The sequence below is a fragment of the Pogona vitticeps genome, chromosome 1 (assembly GCF_051106095.1).
Source record: "Pogona vitticeps strain Pit_001003342236 chromosome 1, PviZW2.1, whole genome shotgun sequence".
Lineage (NCBI taxonomy): Eukaryota > Metazoa > Chordata > Lepidosauria > Squamata > Agamidae > Pogona > Pogona vitticeps.
This window is the reverse complement of record NC_135783.1, coordinates 232,782,853-232,807,962: the sequence shown is the minus strand read 5'-3', so window position 1 is coordinate 232,807,962 and position 25,110 is coordinate 232,782,853. Positions and strand designations below refer to the sequence as shown.

At 42.0% G+C, this 25,110-nt stretch overlaps 1 protein-coding gene across 2 annotated transcripts in view; it reads left to right on the top strand.

Moving 5' to 3' along the window:
* Positions 1-25,110, top strand: part of PDIA5 (protein disulfide isomerase family A member 5) — a 238,635-nt gene that overhangs the window by 97,483 nt on the left and 116,042 nt on the right. For both annotated transcript variants that reach the window (XM_020801085.3, XM_078376647.1), the window contains exons 6-7: positions 11,152-11,244; positions 18,663-18,723. In XM_020801085.3, the coding sequence (XP_020656744.3) occupies positions 11,152-11,244; positions 18,663-18,723 (154 nt within the window). The remainder of the gene's footprint in view (positions 1-11,151; positions 11,245-18,662; positions 18,724-25,110) is intronic.

Sequence of the window (25,110 nt, the reverse complement as noted above, 5' to 3'; positions counted from 1 at the left end):
CGACTTACAAAGGTCCCTACTTACGGAAATTTTGAAGTACGAAAAGCTCCGGCTGCAAAATTTTAGTTCTACTTGTAGCCAGAGCTTCAACCTACGAAAGGCAGGGGGAAAGGGCAGGAAATTCAAAGCACCCCCCTCTGCCCTCTTGTCTCCTGTCCCTGGTGCTGGAGGCAGAGGACACCAGGGACAGGAGACAAGAGGGCAGCGGGTGCAGCTTTCGAAGCCCCGAAACCCGAAAGCTGGCAGCGGGCGCAGAGCGGCTTCCGGCTTCCTGGGCTTCCAAAGCTGCACCCACTGCCCTCTGTCTCCTGTCCCTGGTGCCCTCTGCCTCCCGTCCCCGCAGCGGGTGCAGCTTTGGAAGCCCAAGATATTTTTTCTTTGGCTGGAGTGGATTAAATGGTTTTCAATGCATTCCTATGGGAAATGTACCCTCGACCTACAGAATTTTCGACCTGCGGCCACAGGTCCAATACAGATTAATTCTGTAAGTCGAGGGTCTGCTGTCGTTGGTATTGTGTGATACTTGCAGATGCCCGTTTTCAATAAAGGGGCCTTGGAGGCTCTCCAGTCCTTGTAGACTCTTAGTCTTGCTCTCTGTCCTCTTTACTGATCCCTGGCTTTTATGAGTATGTGGAGTTAATCAGAAACAACACATTCACTTTTCTTCTGAAACATGTGGATTAGGTGCTTTGGAGAAGAGATGGAGGTGACAACTCTAGTGAGTCACTGTAGATCTGGGTGCTCTCACAGATGAAGATCAGCTGAGAACTTCCTGCCTAAGGGTGTTGCTTCCTCCAAAATCTGGAACAGATGTTGCTTGCAGAAAGAGGATCTTCCAAAGAAATGGGCATAGGAGGCCTTCTACCTTCATGTGTGTTGTGGAATACACTGCCATAACAAATGGTGTTAGTCACAACTTCAAATGGCTTTATAAATATCTCAGTGGACAGGCATATGAGTAAGGTATGAGCTGTGATACCTCTCTATTAAGCTAGAGTATGCTAAATACTAAAATGGACAGGAATGGGTGAATTCAGTTCAGATGATTATCATATCTACTATTGTGGGCAAGAATCCCACAGAAGGAATGGAGTGGCCCTCATAGTCAACAAAAGAGTGGGAAAGCTGTAATGGGATATAATCTCAAAAATGATAGAATGATGTCAATACGAATCCAAGGCAGACCTTTCAACATCACAGTAATCCAAGTTTATGCACCAACCACCAATGCTGAGGAGACTGAAATTGACCAATTTTATGAAGACTTACAATACCTTCTAGAACTGACACCAAAGAAAGATGTTCTTCTCATTCTAGGGGACTGGAATGCTAAAGTAGGGAGCCAAGAGATAAAAGGAACAACAGGGAAGTTTGGCCTTGGAGTTCAGAACGAAGCAGGGCAAAGGCTAATAGAGTTTTGTGAAGAGAACAAGCTGATCATCACAAACAGTCTTTTCCAACAACACAAGAGGTGACTCTACACATGGAAATCACCAGATGGGCAATACCGAAATCAGATTGATTATATTCTCTGCAGCTCAATACAGTCAGCAAAAACAAGACCTGGAGCTGATTGTTGCTCTGATCATCAGTTTCTCATAGCAAAATTCAAGCTTAAACTGAAGAGAGTAGGAAAAACCACTGGGCTAGTCAGGTATAATCTAAACCACATCCCTTATGAATACACAGTGGAAGTGAAGAACAGATTTAAGGAACTAGATTTTGTGTACAGAGTACCTGAATAACTTTGGATAGAGGCTCGTAACATTGTACAGGAGGCAGCAACAAAAACCATCCCAAAGAAAAGGAAATGCAAGAAAGCAAAGTGGATGTCCAACGAGGCCTTACAAATAGCAGAGAAGAGAAGGGAAACAAAATGCAAGGGAGATAGGGAAAGTTACAGAAAGTTGAATGCAGACTTCCAAAGAATAGCAAGGAGAGACAAGAGGGCCTTCTTAAATGAACAATGTAAAGAAATAGAGGAAAATAATAGAAAAGGAAAAACCAGAGATCTGTTCAGGAAAATTGGAGATACTAGAGGAACCTTTTGTGCAAAGATGAACATGACAAAGGACAAAAATGGGAGAGACCTCACAGAAGGAGAAGGCATCAAGAAGAGGTGGCAAGAATACACAGAGGCATTATACCAGAAAGACTTGGATATCCCAGACAACCCAGATAATGTAGTTGCAGACCTTGAGCCAGACATCCTGGAGAGTGAAGTCAAGTGGGCCTTAGAAAGCCTGGCTAACAACAAGGCCAGTGGAAGTGATGGCATTCCAGTTGAACTATTTAAAATCTTAAAAGATGACGCTGTTGAGGTGCTACATTCAATATGCCAGCAAGTTTGGAAAACTCAACAGTGGCCAGAGGATTGGAAAAGATCAGTCTACATCCCAATCCCAAAGAAAGGCAGTGCCAAAGAATGCTCCAACTACCGTACAATTGCACTCATTTCGCACGCTAGCAAGGTTATGCTCAAAATCCTCCAAGGTAGGCTTCAGCAGTATGTGGACCGAGAACTCCCAGAAGTACAAGCTGGATTCCGAAGAGGCAGAGGAACTCGAGACCAAATTGCTAACTTGCGCTGGATTATGGAGAAAGCCAGAGAGTTCCAGAAAAATATCTACTTCTGCTTCATTGACTATGCAAAAGCCTTTGACTGTGTGGACCACAGCAAACTATGGCAAGTCCTTAAAGAAATGGGAGTGCCTCACCACTTTATCTATCTCCTGAGAAAGCTATACGTGGGACAGGAAGCAACAGTTAGAACTGGATATGGAACAACCGATTGGTTCAAAATTGGGAAAGGAGTACGACAAGGCTGTATATTGTCCCCCTGCTTATTTAACTTATATGCAGAATACATCCTACGAAAGGCCAGACTGGAAGAATCCCAAGCTGGAATTAAGATTGCCGGAAGAAATATCAACAACCTCTGATATGCAGATGATACCACTCTGATGGCAGAAAGTGAGGAGGAATTAAGGAACCTTGTAATGAGGGTGAAAGAGGAGAGCGCAAAAAATGGTCTGAAGCTCAACATCAAAAAACAAACAAGCCACCAACTAAGATCATGGCCACTGGTCCCATCACCTCCTGGGAAATAGAAGGGGAAGACATGGAGGCAGTGACAGATTTTATTTTCCTGGGCTCCATGATCACTGCAGATGGAGACAGCAGCCACGAAATTAAAAGACGCCTGCTTCTTGGGAGGAAAGTGATGGCAAACCTTGACAGCATTTTAAAAAGTAGAGACATCACCTTGCCAACAAAAGTCCGAATAGTCAAAGCTATGGTTTTTCCTGTAGTGATGTATGGAAGTGAGAGCTGGACCATAAAGAAAGCTGACCGCCAAAGAATTGATGCTTTTGAATTGTGGTGCTGGAGGAGACTCTTGAGAGTCCCCTGGACTGCAAGGAGAACAAACCTATCAATTCTAAAGGAAATCAAGCCTGAGTGCTCACTGGGAGGACAGATCCTGAATCTGAGGCTCCAATACTCTGGCCATCTCATGAGAAGAGAAGACTCCTTGGAAAAGACCTTGATGTTAGGAAAGTGTGAAGGCAAGAGGAGAAGGGGACGACAGAGGATGAGATGGTTGGACAGTGTCATCGAAGTAACCAATATGAATTTGACACAACTCCGAGAGGCAGTGGAAGATAGGAGGTCCTGGTGTGCTCTGTTCCATGGGGTCACGAAGAGTCGGACACGACTAAACGACTAAACAACAACATGCTAAATACACTAGTAGCTGCAATGCAACAATACAAGGGAGGGAGTATTGACGTCATACCATCCTTGGTGGAAGCATATGTTTGGCCGGTGCAAGAAATAAGATCCCGGAGAACCTTTTTGTTTTTATGAAACAGAGTTGCTATTACCGTATTTGCCGGTGTATAAGGCGACTGGTCGTATAAGACAACCCCCCCCAACTTTTCCACTCAAAATGTAGAGTTTGTTATATACTTGCTGTATAAGACTACCCCCTCTTCCGCTCGTGTGATTCTGGTTCCTTTTGCTGGGAGAGAGCGAGGGTTTCCTGGAAGAAGGACAGCATCAGCGCTGAACAGCAGAATGTCGAGAAGCAGCAGAGAGGTGGCAGCCATTTTGGAGAGACGGCAGCCATTTTGAGAGGCAGCAGCCATGTGGTCGTATCTCAAAATGGCTGCCTCCTCTCTGCTGTTCCTGACAGTCAGCTGTTCGGCGCTAGAGTCAGGCTGTTCCCAGGCTAGGATCGGGGCTCTACTTGGTCTTACTACCAGGTAAGTGACTTCGCTGGGAGAGAGGGAGGGTTTGCTGGACATGCACCCGGCGTACAAGATGACCCCCCCCCCACTTGGAGGCATGTTTTTCAGGGCCAAAAAGTCATCTTGGATGCCGGCAAATAAAGTAGATATTGTCTAGAGTTTCAGGGATTTGACAGTTTTAATCTTAGCTTTATTTAGTGACAATAATTATGTCTTTTTGATTATTTTTTATTTGTAATTTTATTGGTAAGGATTTAATAACTGTGTGGTTCTCTTTTTTTCAAAATTGTGGACTGCCTTGTGAACATTTATTGGCTGTTCAGCAATAGGTACTATTGGAAAATTAACTGTTTAGAAGTAAAGGGGAAAAGAAAAACACATTCCTAACCATAGCCTTCCATAATAGTAAGAATTTTTAATTTATTAGAAGTTGTAGGATGCACAAGTGTGCTAAGCAGATTTTAGCACTCTTCAAGGTTTGCATTACAAGACTCTTCTGAGTGCCTCTTTTGAAGCTGGAATCCTTTTAGTGTTGCATATCATGTTATTCTCTTAATCCCTTCTCTTCTAAGGAAAAAGAATGGCTAACTTTCGAAACAGACCAATCTTCAGAACTAGGCAGCAGTTGCTAAAGCGTGTTCCTGATGGAGAAGCCCCATATAACTTGCCAAGTATTTTAGGGTAGATAAGAACAGGTCCTGTGGTTTCTCTTTCTATATGATACTGTGAAGAACTGGCACCTGCCATTTATTTAGATGGTCATGATAATTTGGTAAGTCATTTTTAAAAACAAAACAAAACTGCCACTCGCCAAATCCCACAGATACCATAGGCAATGTCTTGCTGGCCATAGGATTCTGGAGTTGTAGTTTTATTTTTTAAAAAATCCATAACCTTTCCCCATCTTTGGAACTGCCTTTGTCATGTTTCCTGTGAGCAAGCTAGGCTCTGTGTTGCTTTATTTTAGATTTAAGGGGGAGAGAATCTGTAATTTCAGCAAAGGTTTTATAATTCATCCTGCTTGAATGATGTTACAATGGCTGAATTTTCTTTGCTGATAACAAACAAATAATGTACATTTGGCTGTGTGTCTCAGACTCTGGAAAGGAAATACCTGGAACTAAGAACGAATACCAAGGGAGAGTTATAAATCCTGGGTATATTTTGTTTTTTAAAAATTGATACGTTAATTTTACTTAATTAAAATTGGTCTGTAGCCTTCAGCACTGTCCTCAGTCATTGGGTGGCCGATGTCTCTAGAGGCAAAGCGGCAGTTAGGTCTGGAACAGTTGCTTTGGCAGCTCCACGTGCTTATTTCCAATCATGATCAAACTGCAGAGCTGGAAGGGAGCCTATAGATCATCGAGTCCAGACACCATCAAAGAAGCACAGTGAGGGATTGAATTTCAAAACTCTGACTCTGCACGGTTCCTAAACTCAGGAGTGTGGGAGTCTGGAAAGATGCAGAAAGAAAGGATGAACAAACACAGGGACAAAAGGAGAAGAAGTTTAAAGGAGAGAGAAAAGAAAGCAATGAGGAAATAAAAATTACTGAGGGTGTCAAAAGGACTACAGAGTTTCTAATTCTGGCAAAGAATTAGTGCATTGCTTCGAATATTTTGTGTGTTTGTGGAAGATTTCAAGGTATTGTTATTGCTATTAATATTTTTGTAAAGCATGGTGAATTGAGAGGCAGTGTGGCTAAGCTAATCCATTTTTGTTTGTTTGTTCAAACAGTGGTGTTTTGGGGGGCTGTTTTGTTAGAACACATTAGTTTTAACAAAGCGCTCAACAGTCATCTTTGCAGTCATCAACCCTAATTGCCTTTGCTTGCAGCTTTCCACAGTGAATGATTAGGAAGAAATGAAGGTAATTCTGGAACCTCTGTTCCTATTCAATTGGACTTCAAGAAAATTTTCTCCTGCTGCATTAAAGAAAAGACATAGAAAACACACTAATTATAATCTTTTGTTTTATTTATAAAGCCGCTAAAATTATGATGTGCTGTACAATATCATTTTTAAATGATAGTTCCCTCTGTACAACTACGTAATCTGAAGCCTAACCAATACAGTAGAACAGGCAGGGGAGAAAACAAAAGGAATATCTTCAGTAGCATAAAGGAAAATGCCTGGAACACATTTTATATTCTATTATTGTTATTTACAAAATTAGTTCTTGGTAGCTGTTGATTTATTACATCTTGGCAGCTGTTTGACATATTACACGTTACCCTGCATATGAACATGTCTTGTCAGATCTTCTCATGTCTTCGAACCTGCTGCCATTTTGTGGGTTCACAGATTGAAGATTTCATTTTGCATTGAACCTGCAATAGCAAACAGGGCTCCATAGATATGCTGTGCAAGGTTTTAAGACAACATGGAAATGCTCATGGTGTTCTAGGTAGGTGTTCAGGTCTATCGGGGCTGTTTCCATCATTCTGTCTTTCCTGGGCTGGAATTCAGAGAGTCCTCTTAGGCACACACAAGGTTTTGTATAGCATCGATGCTCTGGATTTTCTGTTACCTCCCTCTCCTCCCACCTTCTTCTCCTGCACTGCAAATGGCTTAGGAAGCTTTCTCCCAGGTTTTGAGAACAGCTTTTCAAGCAGCAATTTGGGCCTCTATTAAGGGAAGAGGGCAGAAGATGTGGCGCATATACAAACTTCTAGGTGTGGCTCTCTGGATTGCTGACTCAACCTGAGGTAAAGTGGGAGAAATTTGTTACCTTAGACTGTTTTCCATCCCCAGAAAGTTCAGTATTGTCAAGAACACAGCAAAAATCACAGTTGTGCAAATATACGATCTTGGAATTTGTTGTTCAAACTCCAGCTTCACCTGTTAAGATTTAGTGATTTTTATTGAAACAGACAGAAATGTGTGCAAGGTTTGCTTAGATAGCAAAAGTGTGCATTTGTGTGTGGTAGGCTAAAGGGGAACCTGCATGCCTGTAATGCTTTCTACATACTCTTAGCCAACAAGAGAGAGTACATGCAGTGTATGATGAGGGTGAAATCCTCTGTATGTTTGAAGCAGGTTTATTCAGCTTAGTAGAGCTTAAGAGTAAACAAGCGTAATTGGTTGTTAACCTGTTTAGCAAAGGGAATGAGTAGTAGAAGAAAAGGCAATGCAGTTAAAAAAGGGTGATTTGGTATTACCTCCTGAATTCCAGTGCTACCTACAGATCTGATGTTCCATGAAAAAGCATTTACCAGCTCCACGTTTAGGCAGCTGAGATTATAGTGGAACTCCTGCCAATGCTGAATATTCTTGTGATGGATCCATCACACCTTGGAAAGGTGGAGGCTACCACTTGTGTGTTGGACCCTTGCCCTTCCTGGCTTATAAAAGCTGCCAGAGAGGAACTGGCCAAGTGGGTGTAAGGAGTGGTGAATGCCTCCTTGCAACAGGGTAGGATCCCAGCATGCTTAAAGGAGGCAGTAGTAAGACGATTACTGAAAAAACCCTCCTTGGTTCCCACAGTATTATTGGCCAGTTTCTAATGTTTCATTCTTGGGCAAGGCGCTAGAGTAGGTTGTGACTTCTCAACTCCAGGAATTCCTGGATGAGACAGATTATCTAGATCCACTTCAATCTAACCTGGTTACGGGATGGGGACTGCTTTGGTCACCTTGGTGGATGAACTATGCTGGGAATTGGGTGGGGAGTGTGTCCTTTTTGGTTTTGCTGGACCTCTCAGTGGTGTTACCATGGTGTCCTTCTGGGACGTTTCTCTAGAATGGTACTTGGAGACACTGTTTTACAGTGGCTCCAGCCCTTCCTGGAGGGGAGAACTCGGAAGGTGGTGCTATGGGACTTCTGTTTGACACCCTGGCCATTGGCTTTTGGGGTCCCCCACAGTTCTGTTTTGTCCCCATTCTATTTAACATTTACATGAAACTGATAGGAAAGCTTGTCCAGAGTTTGGGGGTTTGGTGTAACCAGTATGCGGATGACACTCAACTCTATTTCTCCTTTACATCTAAATCAGAGGAAACTCTTTAAGTTCTAGGTTAGCGTCTGGTATCACTAATGGACTGGACGAAGGCAAATAAACTGAAACTTAATCCAGACAAGACAAGAGGTGCTCCTGCTCAGTCGAAAGGCAGATGAAGGATCAGAGATGCAGCCTGTGTAGGATGGGGCTGCATTCCCTCTGAAAACACAGATGTGCTCCTGGATTTGTCTCTGAGCCTGGATGCCCAAGTCTTAGCAGTGACCAGAAGTGCCTTTGCATAATTAAAAATACCATGCCAGCTGCACCCATTCCTGGAGAAATCTGATCTGGCCATATCGACACACCTTAGTTACGTCCTGGCTGGGTTGCTGTATCGTGCTATATGTGGGGCTGCCTTTGGAAAGTGTTTAGAAACTTCAGTGGGTCCAGAATGTTGTAGTCAGATAGTTAACCGGAGCTGGTACAGGGATCACATAACCCTCCGTTTCAACAGCTCCACTCACTGGCTGCCACTCCATTTCCGGACACAATTCAAAGTGCTGGTTTTAACCTAAACAGCTTTAACCTTAAACAGCTCTCTTAAAGACTGCATCTCCCTTTACGAGCCTGTCTGAGTGTTAAGGTCATCAGGGGAGGCCTTTTTTTTGGTCCCACCACCTTCACAGGTGTGTTTGGTGGTGACACAGGACAGGGCCTTCTCTGTCGCTGCTCCCAGACTCTGGAACTCCCTCCAATAGGAGGGCTCCATCTTTGCTCCGGAACCAGGAGAAGATCTTTCTCTTCAGGCAGGATTCCCCTTAGTGACTGGCTGTCTAAGAGGGGTTTTATAATAGGGATGGTTAGTATTTTGTTGCTTTTAATATGTATAATAATGCTTTTATTTAACATTTTATATACAATGCTTGTTTAATTCTTTTTTTTTAAAATTGAATAATTTGTTGGTTTTAAATAACTTGTTTTTAATGATGTAGGCTGCCTTCAGTCCTCTTATGGAGAAAAGCAAGGGGGGGGGATATTTTAAATAAATAAATAATAAACAAGGTAGCAGATCTCTCCCACTTTACTGCAGATCCAGAGAGCTATGTGCAGAAGTTTATTTATCACCACATCTTCTGCCCCCTTCCCTTAATAGAAGCTGTTTTCAAAACCTGGGAGAAAGCTTGTTATTTGAACAGAAATATTGGGGTGATATACAGAGTCTGTCCAAAATGATCAATAATTGTACTCTCTCTTTTGTCCCCTCAATTGGAGTTAGCATTAGAACTCTGCATTTTGAAAACTATGCGTAATAGCTGCTAAACAGTACTGGTTAGTTCCTGGGCACCTTTCAGTGTGCTGGGTTTGACCTTAAAGCCCTAAACAGTTTGGGCTAAGGCTGTCTGAGACTCTGCTTTCCCATATGAACATATACTGTAGGAGTTTTAAAATCTTTAAAGAAAGCCTTTCTCTTGCTTGGTATGGACTTGTGAGAGGGCCGCCTGGTGGTTACTCCCTCACTGTGGAACACACTCTCCAGAAAGTCAGATTCCCCCCCCCCCCCCCCAATTCCCTCTTTTTGTTTCAATGGCAAGCAAAGACCTTTCTTTTTAGTAAGTCAATTGCTGCTAAGTAAGGGGTTTTCATGGGGGAGTTGTCTTGTCTTTTTAAATGCGCTTTTAAATCATTTTGAATGAGTTTTATTTAGTTCTTTTAAATAATTTATTAATTTATTCATGTGCTGTCAAGTCAATTCCGATTTATGGTGACCCTTTCCAGGGTTTTCCAGGTAGAGAGTACTCAGAAGGTGTTTACCAACCACTTCTTCTGGGTGTACCCTGGGATTGTGGATCTTGCCCAAGGCCACACAGGCTGACTCTACTCGCAGAAGGCACAGTAGGGCATTGAAGTCTCCTTCTGGAAATAAAAGGCAGGGAATGAGTGAGTGAATGAATGAATATCTTAAGAGCACTGTGATCAGAGACAAATGCAGTGTTTTATTAGATTAATTTCAGCCAAGTACAAATAGCTGAAGTTTTTATAGCCATGAATATATGTCCCAACTCACCAAGGACTCAGCATACAAGGTCAAGAGTTGTTTTGATGAGTACTATCTTGCAATCCTCAGCTTTCTTGTATACCTGGGACTTCAGATGGTTCATAGTCTTGGCTGTAGGCATCTCCTGCATGTTTTAAAAAAAGGTTTTTTAAAGTTCCAGAGAACAGAAGACTGAACAAAAGGCAACAAGCTACCTTTTCTGTCAGAAAATATTAAGTATTCTGTTTTGTTCAGGTGTGGGAGAGAGATCATAACTGAATTAAATGAAATCATTCTCTTTTGTGGTTGGAATGAGCACAGCAGTGGCATATACCCTTGGCATGCAGGCTTTCTTTAAACTAGGAAATCCAATCGTATTCATTAGCCTTTGAAAAGTTGGCCCTCCTCACCTTTGGGTAGTCCAGAAAGATCTAATGCGACTATCAAAGTTCTGCTGCAACAGAAGAGGTGGAATATTGTGCGTGCTCTGGTCCATGGGGTCACGAAGAGTCGGACACGACTAAACAACAACAACGAGTTGAAGTGACTTTTATTTTGTTCCCATACCTGCAAGAAAATGGTCAGGTATGTTAGATTAAGGGATGGTGACTGGTTTACATCACATAGAGAAAACCTCTTTCCTGACTGAGATCTTCAACCCTGAGTGTGCCTGGCAATAGTCTTAATGTTCTGGCTACTTCATCAACTCTGCCACACAGGTTCAGTACCAAGTATCCCTTGAGATTTTAAAGACACTTTAAAGGAAGAGAATCACATATAGCACAGCTTTTAAAAAATGGTATGTAGAAGAGTGGACCAATGAACATTGATCATAAAGGCAAAAGGCCCAAGTCTGCTTTTCATGAGCTGACTATATTTTCTATTGCAATTGCATGTAACAGCTTTTGTCTTTGTAATTCTTTGCAGTCAGTGGTGGCCTTTCTAAAAGATCCAGAAGGAGCTCCATTATGGGAGGAAGATCCTGAAGCCAAAGATATTGTTCATATTGACAGTGAAAAGGTAACAAACCCAAGTTGTTAGTAGTGGTATGAAATAATATTTCTTCTTCATGGTCTCTGTGAATGCATACTAATGGGTTAATCCGCACTTGCATGGAGCAGCCTCGGAACTTTTTAGCTCGAGCACATGGTGCGGGGGCCTCCCCCACGCTGGCTATAACTCTGCCCCGGCACTGAATTCCTCAGTTCCTTTTTGATTGCCACTATTGCAGCTTTATTTTGAACTTCATGTGCTCATTCAATCAGTCTGTCTTACCTTTCCCTCTCTTCTTTGGACCTCCGTGACTTGATTCCAAACTGGTGACCTTCGCTTCGCAACTGTGAGTTATCTGCAAAAAGAAAAAAAATGGATTAATTGTCATTTTGCTTACTTTGAGTTTATGGCCTCGCCGGGCCTCTTCAAGAGGTGTGAGGTCTGCTCAAACAAAACCCCCTTCTCCAACGAGCCTTCCCGTTGTTTATTTTGTCTTGGGAAAGAACATCAGCTGGCCATGTGCACCCTTTGCAAAAACATTACGAAGCCGGTTCTGAAGTTGCGGCTCCAACGCCTTAAATCGTTTCTTTGGGATAAATCCTTCTCACCATCTCGAACTGCCTGTATGGATTCCCCCAAAGCTCTACAACCGTCTCTGGCAGCTTCGCCTGAGGTTGCAGCCAAGAAGGCAGTGAAAATGGCAGCCAAACCAAAATCGTCCTTGGGCTCAAGGTCGACGGCTGCAGCGTCAACACTGTTGCAATCTTATGACATTGAGTTTGAAGAAGAAGAAAACCCCTAAGCCTGTTAAAGCTGCTGAAATCTTAGCACCGAGGCCGGAGATATCCCAGCAACATTCGGTGAGCCTGAGTACATTCGGGGGAAGAGAATGTACCCCTGCAGCTGCCGTCATCATACCCTTCCACCAGTGATATTCCTGACTGGGGTAACACCTTTCTAGAGGTTGTTGAATTGGCACAGGCCAGCTCACGTTCTTCGTTGGGCTCGTTGATGCATCAGCCGGTGGCCTTGGCACCGGCTCCAACTGACCTTCCTTGTAAGAGAACCCATAAATCCTGACACCTGGATCTATCTGAGCAACCGGACCCATATAGCTGGCAGTCAGAGCTGAGGGGGTACCCTGCTTGTCAAGGCTGATGGCATTACCTTGACTACCCACCGCTGTATGGGGCAGAGGACTTTGAACAGGACCTGCCTTTTCATCCAGGACCCTATCAATATGACCCATACCCTCGGTATCGACACTTCGAATCTTATGCTCAGCCCTTTTTGCCAGCTCCGTCTCAGTACCGCGGATGGTGTGAAATCGCACCTGAGGCTGAAGAGGGCTATATTCCTCCGTCTCTTTCTTGACGTCGCCAAAGGCACCTGCTGCCGGCCTCTGCTACCCTTGGAGGTGTCAAGCGTTCTCAGCTGGCGCCTGACCCAGAGGTGGGCCATGCGGGCTATATTTACCCTGCAGTCAGACCCGAGGCGAGCTTGGCTCAAGCCCGAGCTGGATAAGACTTGTCCCCAGCTCCACTAGAGGAGGCATCTTATTCCCCTTCTAACGATCAGGATTCTGACTCCCAGGTCTCAGAGGGAGAGGAGGACTCACCAATTAATATTCCTACTCCTGTGTTGGACATGGCAGACAACCATCCTCCGCCGCCATCAGACGATTACTCCTACTCCCACCTCATTCACTGAATAGTGAAGGTCCTCAGGCTTGATGTTGAGGTGCCTGCAGTTAAGAAAACAGACAAGGTGTATGAAGACATCACTCAGGAACAGACTCCTCCAGTATGCCTCGGATTCATACCATCCCTCTCTGAACTCATGAGAAGAGTCATGACTTAAGCTTTCTACTTGCTATCAAATTCCAAAAAGGATTGAGAATCTGTATAAAGTATATGGGACTGATACGGATTGCCTCTTAAAGCACCCCTTTCCGAATTCTTTAGTTGTTGACAGCACTCACAACAGGGCCCGAGATCATTCTGCTACTTCTCCTTCTGACAAGGAAAGGCGCAGATTGGATGTCCTGGGCTGCAGGATGAACTTTCTAGCCTCTTTTGTCCTCAGGGTGGCCAACTATTCGCCTGCCATGGGTGCTTACCACCGCCATTTGTGGAATTTGGCATTGCCCATTCTAGAAGCAGTTCCTGAGGATGTTCGAGCCCAAGGCCTCTCTTATCATTAGGAGGCAATGGGGCTTGCAAGACATGAGCACATTGCCACCTGCCGCACTTGAGAAGCGGCTTCCAAGCAGTTGGCCACTACTATCTCTCTTCACCGTCATGCTTGGCTGCGCTCTGCTGGCATTTTCGGACGATGGCAGGGCACGGATAGAGGACCTGCCGTTTGATGGAGCAGGACTTTTCGATGAAAAGACCAATGAGATACTTGACAACCTGCTCAAGCTCCGGAAGATGGTGCGGTCCTACTCTGCGCAACAGTCTCGTCCAAGAGGCATCTGGAGGCATTCTTACCATCCTAGGGGGTATCAAGACCATCAGAGGTCCCAGGCTCAAAGCTACCAACCTGCACCTCCTAGGCAAGTGGGCAGGCATCACCCCCACCAGCAAAACCGCCAACAGGACTGCAAAAACAAGCAGTCTCTTTAATAGTTACAAGTTCTCTATTGTTGACCCGTCAGTCTGTTTGGCCCCTTTCTTGCACTGCTGGCACTCCATCACATCTGACTCTTGGGTATTATCTATCATAGCCACTGGCTATGCTATAGAATTCGATACTCCCCCCATCACAGGCCATTTCAAGTCCTCCCCCCTCCCCCTCTTTGGAAGATGAAATTCAGGTCCTACTAAAGAAAGATGCCATTAGTTTTTTGCATCTCCCTGATGTTTCAGGGTACTTTAGACACAGCACTAACTGAAAGCTGTAGAATCATTACCAGATGCCTGAAGCCAACCCCTGTTAATAAAATCAACTTCCTCATTGGTATTGCATCCCATGACATACACAGAGAGGTAGCAGCTAATACTGAAAGACTCAGCGCATTTACTTTATATATGCATCCGTTCTTTGGCTACCATGCTCCCTCTGCCAGATTCAAACGAAGGAAAATATGGTGTGTCTCTTGAAGGAACAGCAGAGATTGTGGGGACTGTAACATGGAAAGAAAGAATACCTGCCTGTTAAAATGAATGTAGCCCCAGGGAAGTCTAGTCCCTGGCCACATGGAGAGCTGAGTTACTTGAAAGTCACTTAATAGGCTGTGTACTGGAGTTGGCAGAACTAAAATGAACCTAAGAACTTTGGGGTTTTGAACTGACGCAGTCCTTTGTGAGTGAGGAGAAGAACAGGCAACATCACATCTATGACAATGTACTCTATATCCCTCAACATATACCATGAAAGATTTAATGGTAGCTTCTGCAAGTGCAGGCCATTATAGTGAGAAAATTATTTGATATACAGTGCAGTATTTACTAGCTATATGGTGGGGCTTCTGAAGGATCCAGCCTGTATGAACCTCTTCAGCTTTAAAAATCTTCAGGGAAATAACTTCTGTCTGTCCCACTGCCATCATGACCTCCTTTTGTATGGACTTTTTAGTGGCTACTCCCAAGCTGTGAATTGTGCCCCTCCCTTAACCTTCTGGTGGCAGGCAGGCAATGACCTTTTAAGGCAGGTTTTCAATTGATTTTGGCAAGTAAGGGTTATTATGGGAATGCCAGATATACATTCTCCCCTACTGATCTGAGGAATTTGTGTTTTTAAATGTTTTTAAATGGCAGTTTTAATATTATAAATTTTAAATTGCTTTCAAACAACGTATTTCATTGTGTTTTAATTATGTTTATACTGTTTAAGTTGATTGTGAGCCACCTTACATTACTCAGTTGGGAGAAAGGTAACACATCAGTTAAATAAATAAAATTTCATACCAACCTAGTTGCTTTTTATGTAAAGGTGGTATAAAAATGTATATACAAACAACACTTCCAGGTTATAAAAGGAAGTGAATATTAATTGGGCATTAATAGGTTTGAGAACAATGACTTGACAAGGGCTAATAAATTGTTTGCAATCTCCTGCCCAGCCGATGCAAGCCTGATATGGATTTCCTCGCATTCCTAGGTTTAACAGGACTTGATTCAGAAAATAGGAGAACAGTCCTAAACCCTACTGCTACTTTTCTTTGTCTTGAACCTCAGACTCATTATTACTACTTCTTCTCTGGTAACTCCCTGAGCGGAGTATTGTATTTTTTTTCCACCCTGTTGATTTTAAATTTTAATTGATTGGTCTCTGTCTGGTATTTCATAGAGTCATTTCAATTTCTTCACTTTTATTCTAGCATTAGGAACAGTTATTTTGGTACAGTATTCTCTTTTTGTAAGAAGATTAATTTTTAATGTCCACCTTTGTGTTCTCTATTACAAGCCCTCTTGGGGTCATTTTCAATTTAAAAATTTTCATCTTGCCTTTCTCATGACACTAACTCTGAAAAATCCATTCTCATGGCCCCTCCATCCCCTGGATTGATTTCTGTTTAAAGGAAGCAAGCTATTTCTTCCCCTGTCGGATGTAGTCCTTAGGAACAGAGCACATGCTTCATTGAAGAAAATAGTCCTAAACACAGGATCATCAACAAAAGACTGCCAGTGGTGTGCACATCTTATAATACATGTTTCCAGATGGCTGCTTGGCAGGTTCTGAGTAGTATCCATTCTTAGGCCTCTGTCACCACATCTCTTCTAATTTCCCGGTAATAAATCTGAGGCATCCCTTTCTGTAATGAGAATGAGTGAGACATGTCTTGGGCTCACGTGACCCTCCCATCTATTTTGTGTGAAGGGGAGATCAAATCATTCTTCTTTCAGTGTTAAACAAGCCATTGTTACTGGTAAAATCTATATGTGAAAGTATAGTTTATTTGAACTGTGCTAAAGAAAATGAATCAGGGTTATACTATGATTAGAGTTCCTGTATTTCACACCAGAGTCTTTTAAATGAATTAATAATGAATGTTCAAGGAGTTCAGGTGTTGTGGAAACCAGGGTGAATAAAAATCACTGAATTTTAAAAATCAAGTTGATTTAAACCATGATTTAAAGTAAAAAAAATTCAGATTTTTTATTTAAATTTTTGATTTAAATAATCAAACCATGTTTTAAAAAAAAAAATTAAATAAAAATTCACCCTGGTGGAAGCCATGGTTGACTTGACTAGAAACAGACATCTCCTATGTGAGCCTCTTACTAGGTGAAAGGAGAAGGATCAGGGAGCGGAGGAGCTGGATGTTTGTTCATACAGCAGGTGATCATCGTTCTAATGACATCTGAACTTGGCCTTCTTGATTAATTTCTGTGACTTTCTTTGAATATTGGAAATGAAGGAACTTGTTTTATTTACTTTCAACATGTAGACTGCCATACCTTTTAAACTAAGCAAGGGCTGATGTGAATCACAATCAGCATGAATCATCACAAATATAAATTTCCTAACATTCTTAAGGGGTGAATTTCTTTTCCCTCTGTTTTGTTCTGTTCCTAAAGAACGTAGCAAGAACGTTTTGTTCTGTTCCTTAAAAAATATATAGTAGGAGGCTTTTAACTGTGATGCTCAAGTCAAGACACAATATAATTAAGAAAAGAAAATAAATTTATGATAATACACAGTACAAAACAGTATGAAAATCTAAAAAAGACAGCAAAACATCTCCCTGCTGCAGGGTTCAGTAAGAAAATGCTCACAATCTGTGCAACATATAACAAGCAATGTAAAGATTTACAATCTAACCTGTATGTGAAATGTCTCTGTTTATTAGTACAGATTAGAGGCTTCTTAATATCCTGAATAAATCTTTTATCAATAAATCCTACAGCAAAATTGGCCTGTTAATTTGTTTTGGATTACCCTTCTTCTTGCATATACTGTATTTAGGAGAAAACAAATGCATCAATTTCTAAATCAGTAACAACATTCCACATGTATGGGACCTTTATGAAGCTGCAAACATCTGTAGGTACCAAATCACAATTGTAATATCTTATATTTGAAAGTTGTTCTCTTAAAATCCGTGGGTTGCTTTTCTAGCAAGACAGGTATGCATTTTCTGACCTTTTAAATTGGAAGACATACAGTATTTGCTATATTTTAGACAAAAAAGACCAATTGATCTCACAAATGCCTGTGGTATAGTAGCTGTATACATACAGTTGTCCAAAGCTTTGTAAACCATAGTTTATGAAGACTTGAACAATACTCTTGAGTGTGGTCACGGCTTCTCTTTTTGGCTATAAACATAGAACCATAAACTTTGTTATCTAAGACCAGCTCCATTTAACCTCCCTGCATCAGCATCTGTAATCCAAACACACATATGTAATAAGCAGAGGATGGGTAAAGCTCAGAAATAGTTTACTTGATCCACTATATTAGTTCTCTAGATAACTCATTAGTAGGTGTGCATATCCCCTTTTCCACTTCTTTTTTCGGACTCTAAATCCAAAAGGGAACTTGCTCCCAGTGCTTTCTTGGAACTCCTTGCATGCACCAGGGCAACTTTCTTTTCCAACAGGCAGCCAGGTCCCTGCTGGGCCTATCCTAGGCTATTCAGCCTTCCAGCCCTACCTTACTCCAAGTGAGCACACTTTATGGGTCAGTCTGGAAGTGAAACTTCCAGAATGGAGAATACTGGGAAAGGGGGAAAGAAGGGGAAAAGGGCAGGACAGGACGGATCATAAATTGCATGTCAAGATTCCATTCCTTGGGGATGCTGGCATATGCATCTTAATGCCTTTAGTCAGTCCAAATACAGGTGGCACCATCATGTATGAAGACTTGCCCTAATCCACATCTAACCCTCTTTCCTGAGAGCCACATACTTAAGTAGCAGCATTTTGCAGCCTATAGATCAGGGGAGGGCAACCTGTGACCCAGAGGCTGTACACACTCTCCCAGGAGTATTTTTGCAGCCTCCATAGCCATCCCACAGTCCCCCAAATCACCTCATATTTGCATGGAAGAAAAAAATGCCCTCCCCCTCCCTTTTCTGGAAGGCCTCCATGAGTACACATTTTCAACTTTAGGGCCTCAGGGACTCCTCCAAGACTTCAGTCAGTACCCTCACCCCCTCCCTTCAAAAAAGAGAAAAAAACCAGGAACTCATCCAGATACTTCCTGTTTGTTTGATTTTTTTTTAAAGTCTCGGGTCATTTCTGGACCTGATGCAGTTTGTGGTACATCTGTGAGTAAGATTTTGGTTCCCAAACCCATTGATGCTGCCCATACTTAAATAGATCTTTATGTTCATGATAAATCATCCAAGTTATTTGCCAGTAATGGAAATACTGTTTTCAACAACATTTAGTATTTTTACATGAACATACCATTGTGATCATGTAAAAGGATGAGGTAATCTTTCCAATACTCATAGTTTTCATGATGACATGTTTTTATTTTTTGTTTCAAAGGAACTTAGGAGACTTTTGAAGAAAGAAGATAGGCCTGTGCTCTTGATGTTCTATGCCCCCTGTAAGTAAACCAAATATAATACTGTAATTTCTTTTAAGTAGGTATGTGGCTGTGGTGCCAGAGTTTGGGAATTTGGTTCCTCACTGTGCATTCCTGACAGGGGCTGGACTGGATGATCCCACAGTGTCCCTTCCAGCTCTGCAGTTCTAAGATGATGATGGTGGTGATGATTATGATTTCTTTTCAGAAGAACAATAATGATGGGCCTACTGTTAAATTATTCCTTTTATGCATTGTGGTCTTATATGATGTATATATTGTAGTCTATTACAGTTTTCTTTTCCTGATACTATTTCTTTTTGCTTGGTTCCTGTTCCAAATCTCAGCACCAACAGTAGCAGTGTGGCATGATAATATTTCAAATAGTTATCTGTTTGTGCCCTGCTTAAATAATTGAGAAAGATATGTTTGTGGTTTTAATGCATGCTTGCACTAGATTAGTAGTTTTCAAACTGTTATAATGGCCTCTGGTAACAAGTTGAAAGGGTTCTTATATATCTCCATTTGGTCTAGCCTCAGTCTTCTAGAGAAGCAAGTTTCTCTGGCTCCACATTGTCCCAGCGTCACACCAACTGGCTTGACTGCACAAATGGAATAAGTATACTGTTCCAGCTGGGCAAAGGATCAAACTAGATGAGATGCTTAGCACTTTTTTTAAAGAGGAGGTATTCCCTCAAGTGGAAAGAGATCTGTTTGTTGTATATAGCACCTGATGGTTCTCAAGTGCATCTCTTGCATTTCTATATCTTGTTTTTTTACTTGTCTTTGGAAAGTAAATACAGCCTTAATCTGCATGTCAGACTGTTGAAGTGTGCATCTCTTGAGAAAATCCTGTAGCTGGAGGGAACATAGGTTAATTGCAGGGAATAAGCACTCCTCTCTTAGCAACCTCTTAAACAATGTCAGAGAAACGAATTGGGTTTCCAGTCAGTCAGAGTGAAGCGTTGCAGTACCTCGGAGAGCTCCCAGTGACAGCAGAAGATTGTCCAAGAGATGGATTGCAATGTGTATCCTAAGCAAGAATCAGTGTTTGTCAGAGACTGTCTGCTTAGTGATTCTCTAAGGAATATGAACTCAGTGCTCCATTTAAAGGTGTACACAAATGACTTTGGTCTGAGCTCATTGCCTTTTTAATAGGCGCCTCTATAAGAACCTTTGGGTAGTGTTTGGGTTATAGATCCCTTAATTGAAAGATCTGTTAGCCAAAGATCCCTAGTCTGGTATCACCAATTATTCTCCTTTTCATCCTCAAGGAAATGAAAAATTCTCTCTCTCTTTCTCTTCTTGATGGATTCATATGTTTTTCATTGATACTGCCAACTTAGAAGTCATCAACTAAAAAAAGAAGAGAGAAGCTTAACATCCTCTCAGTAGAGGTCAGCTCAGGAGTCTGGGTCTTCAGAGCTATTATTTTAATTGTCAAGGGAGCTGACGAGTTTTGGCCAAGGAAACTCATGCTTGTTTGATAGGAAGTTGGTGTTGGCTTGCATGATTTGCCCCTTGTAATGTGCTGTGAAATCTGCTGTTTCTTTCTTGAGGCATTGTTTTCTGTAGCATCAACTCGAGCAAAATAATCCCCTCTTGAGTATTGAGAAAGCCGTTGCCTGTGACTTTTCCTTCCAAATATTCTCTGAGTGCATAATTTTCTTCCATGCAGATACGCACTTAACTGCTGTTCTCTTAAACGTCTCTAGGCACTCCAGTAGTTGGGGATTTATCTCTGGATGGCCTTGCTGCTTTGTGGTTCACAGCATGTGCTGCAGCCACCTGCTGTTTTCTTGCAATGTGAAGTTCCAATGTCTGCTTTGGGCCTGTAAACCATTCTTTTAAGGAGAGTACATGGTATCAGAATATCTTTATAATTTTGTCTCCTTGGCAAAGAGCTATTTTCTGCAATAGAGTTTTTTTTCCTTACAATGCACCTTTGACACTTCAGTAGGAACCATTCCTGGAGACCAGGTTTCTCTAATCCAGGTGCACTGAGCTACAGTTCCCATTATCTTTAGCCAGCATGGCCATTGACTCATATCTGGAGTGCACTAGGATGAAGAATATTGCATTAGGTTCTCCCCTGTTCATCTGCATTCCAGGCTTCTTTTTTTGTTGTTTAGTCGTTAAGTCGTGTCTGACTCTTTGTGACCCCATGGATCAGAGCGCTCCAGGCCCTCTTGTCTTCCACTGCCTCCCGGAGTTGGGTCAAATTCATGTTGGTAGCTTTGGTGACACTGTTCAACCATCTCGTCCTCTGTTGTCCCCTTCTCCTGTTGCCTTCACAGTTTCCCAACATCAGGGTCTTTTCCAGGGAGACTTCTCTTCTCATGAGATGGACAAAGTATTGGAGCCTCAACTTCAGGATCTGTCCTTCCAGTGAGCACTCAGGGTTGATTTCCTTCAAAATCGATAGGTTTGTTCTCAAGAGTCTCCTCCAGCACCACAGTTCAAAAGCATCAAAAGACTTCTTTTAAAGTAGGAAAATACTTGCTAGTATTCATAAACAGTGGTGAAGGAGACATATTTTTACACTCTTCGTTTGAATTTTATATTGTTGCTGTTCTTTTACAGCTCTCATTTCATCTATAATTGTCATTTGCTATGGCATTCTCTGGGAGATGCCTGAGACCAAGTTTAAAATACCCCCACAACGGCTAGTCATTTTGAACTGGGGTTGTATACAAAAACCTTTCTGCCCAAATAACTCCCCATTTCTTGGGATTTTTAGTCAACCTTGCCTGTTCTGTGGAGTGATGCAAGTGGATTACATCTGGAGTTTTGCTGAGTAGGGCTCTGCAAACTGGAAGCTCCCCTGAACTGGGTTAAGGCAGAGAGAATTTCTACTTTATTCTTGCAACCTGCCATGTTCTCAGGGCTTGAAGGACCTTCTGAATGAAGCAGCAGTATGAACTCCAGGCTTGAGGAGAAAGAATTGGTGAAAATTGCCCTCCTCTTCTATCTACAGCAGCATCCACTTAGTAGAATGGGAACCTCTGTTGGACCTAAATTATTTTTATGAATGGAAGGAGCTTTTTCCTCTTCCTTGATTGAGCAAATCTGACTCCAGCCTAATGAGTTAACCTAACTAGCATCCATGGTAGATTTGACTACCATGGATGCTAGTCAAATCCTATTTACTCACCCTAGACCAGTCAAGGGTATTTGAGCACCACTATATGTTACTTAAGATTGCCAGCATAAATTGAACATAAACTGTACATTATTTTTGAGGGTCGGGAACATAACTGATTGTCCCATAAGATGTTCTTCAGATGTTCATCTCTCTTTACTTTTTTGACTGTGAATACCAGAAGTGTACACAGGAAAGAAAAGGAGAATTTTTATAGTTATTGAAGGAATCCAAAAGCTGCTTTGAAATAACATGTATGAGAAGGAAAGGTCCAAAAATGCTGAAAAGTTCTGAAAGACAGACTACTTCTAAATGTCCTACAGAAAAAACAGTGTGCTAGACCAGTGGTTCTTAACCTTTGTTACTCGGATGCTTTTGAACTGCAACTCCCAGAAACCCCAGTCAGGACAGCTGGTGGTGAAGGCTTCTGGGAGTTGCAGTCCAAAACTCCTGAGTAACCCAAGGTTAAGAACCAGTGTGCTAGACTGAAATGAAGAAGTGATATAGTGGACCTTCTTTTGCTTTCATACCGATAAAGCTTTCTTAAATTAGCAGTAGCTGGTTCAAGCTATTCAGATTGCAAAGGGTGAATTTTTATTCCTCAATAGATGGCGATTGCTGGCCTGCATGGTCCAGGGAGTCATTTTGCAACTTACATAGAAGAACATAGGTCTTAGCCTGAGGAATAGGGAACATCTACTGATGAGACTGCTTTTGTAAGCAAAATGGGGGCAGGGAGGTGGCAGGAATCTCTGCTACACACTGGAACCTTATTCTTCCCCTCCCCCATTGTATGTCTGGGAAGCCTACAGAGATGATTTTTGAATTGCACTGAGAGCTACAGCAGTGAGGAGAGATAAAGAAAATTCTAGTTTTGTAATGCACACCCAATAAAATGTTGGATCTAGTCCCTGATCTTTTGCCTGTATCAATGCCCATAATTTTCTACTTAATATTAGAAGAAAATACTAATTTACAAGGCAATTGTTTTTCTTTCTACAATTCTTAGCATTATATGCACGCAATTTCTAGCACACTGAAGCCAAATGACTTGGCTGTGACTTGGCTGTGTCCTCTTTTACTGACAGGCCTGTCTTCAAAGCCTGACATCACAAGTTTCTGGGTCCTAATGGAGGTTCTCCTTTGAATTATTGCTGTTGCTTAGTAATCAAGCCAACACTGCCACTGCTGGTCTCTTGATGTTTGTGTGCTTAATATGATGAAAGGTGCTTTGGTTAAATTCTTAAGACTTGCCTAATCTCAATTTAAGCCTACAGAGCCTGTGGGTGCACTAGCGTGCCTTGAGGTAGGAAGGAACACACACACACACACAAAGCAAAGAAATTACACAGTCATATGAAGCCAACTTTATTTAACAAGAAGAGTAAGCAAGACAAACAGATCAATAGTGAATTAAAAAAACAGGATAAAATAAGGTTATTGCAAATAATGGTTATGAAAAGGTTTTGTGCGTCCCAGTGGTAAGCACTTAGGCTATATTTTGAAGGTCTTCAGCTGATCCACTCATGTTAGTTTTACTGATTACTTTCCCATTGTTGGGTGCACATGTTCTTGTGACCCTGTGATAGTCTTTCTCCGTTAGTCCTGAGAAGCACAGATGTGGGTAATAGGCTCTTTGGCCAGGCCCTGTTGCCTCTGGGGAATCTATAGAGACTATTCCTATGATGTATACAAGAGCTGGAACTGAGTTCACATGAGTGTCAAAATCAATCTGAGGTTCTCCTCCTGACTGGCATTTTCTGGACTTGAACTTGTTTAAGAATATACCAACCCATACTGGGTGCCTTCCAGGCTGAACTTACTGGTAGACAACAGATTGTTGTATAAATAAACCTTATATAATTCACTTGTCCCCAAATTCTTTAACTGCAGTCTTTAAATAAATCCATAGTTGGCGTGAGTAGATCTGGACTTTCCCGAGCCATTCTGGTTAGGATCTGTATTTTTTTTTTCCTAACACTGACATTATTGTGACTCCAATCAAATTGATTTGTCCTTATATGGAAACACTTGGCTAAAGATCCTCTGGCACATTCACTAGTTTCTTGCTTATCAAAGAGGACTGTGGAGGTGGTGAGACTGAAAGAAAGGCCTCCCTGGAATACCTTAAAAGTCAAGAAGGCTCATGTGGGGTGATACTGTCCTTCAGATAGCCTGGGCTTTTATAGGTCATACCCAACATTTTGAATTGGGCCCAGAAATAGTCCGGCAGCCACTGAAGCTGTGGTAAAAAAGGAGTTATATAGTCCTGTGCTCCTGTGACCAGCACCAGTCAGCAGTCTGGCCGTAGCATTTTGAACCAGCTTAAGACTCTTTTAAAGAATTACTGCAATGCACCATAGTGATCCACATATAATTCCTATATAGTATTTCCAGTATGATGTGGGTAGCACTTCGAGGAGGGGATCAGATACCGCTTTTGGCATACCTGTTAGCTGCATTTTATGATGTGTGATTTGAAAAACTAAGTATTGACCAGAATCCTGTGGGTTAGTTACACTGAGATATGTTCCGTGACATATGTGGTAGCAGTGGATTGGTGCTTAAGAACAAGTTGGTGCTTGTATCCCTCATTGCATGCCAGTCTCTCGAGCTGGTGCATGATGAAGGGTACAAGTGGCAGCTTGTTAACTAGCGGCAGTTTGCCTCCTCAGTTTGCACCATTGCTAAATGCTGGTGTAACTAACCAATAGGATTCTGGTCATTTTTTATTTTTATTTTCTTTAATTTAATTTTTAAATTTGTATTTAATTTTATTTATTTGATTTATACTGCCCCATTAGTGGACACAATACTCTGGGCAGTTTACAAATTACAAATCCCACAGTTCCCACATAACAATACGTAAGACGACATGGCGATTTTAAAAATTGTGCAAAAAAATGAGAGGACAAGAAAGAAACAAATATTAATATTAATAGCATTTGGGAGGCTTCGTTAGTTTTGATCCATATGGGAAGTAAATAAGGTGTGTGTCACCACAACTATATCAGACTTCTCAAAGAATGGGCACAGCTATAATTAAAACCGTCAGTCAGAGAGAGGTAGCAATAATATAGTTTTGATAGTCCAAGGTTCTCAAATACCAGATTTAAGGGGAAGATGTCTAAAAACATTTCTAGTCATGAATCCCAGCCTATAAAGTTACATATCTCTCGTTGCAGCTCAGAAGGGCGGGGTGTGGGAAGGTACATTGCTCATTCAGTTTTTTTCATTGAAAAGACATTTAACAATGTGATTATTAA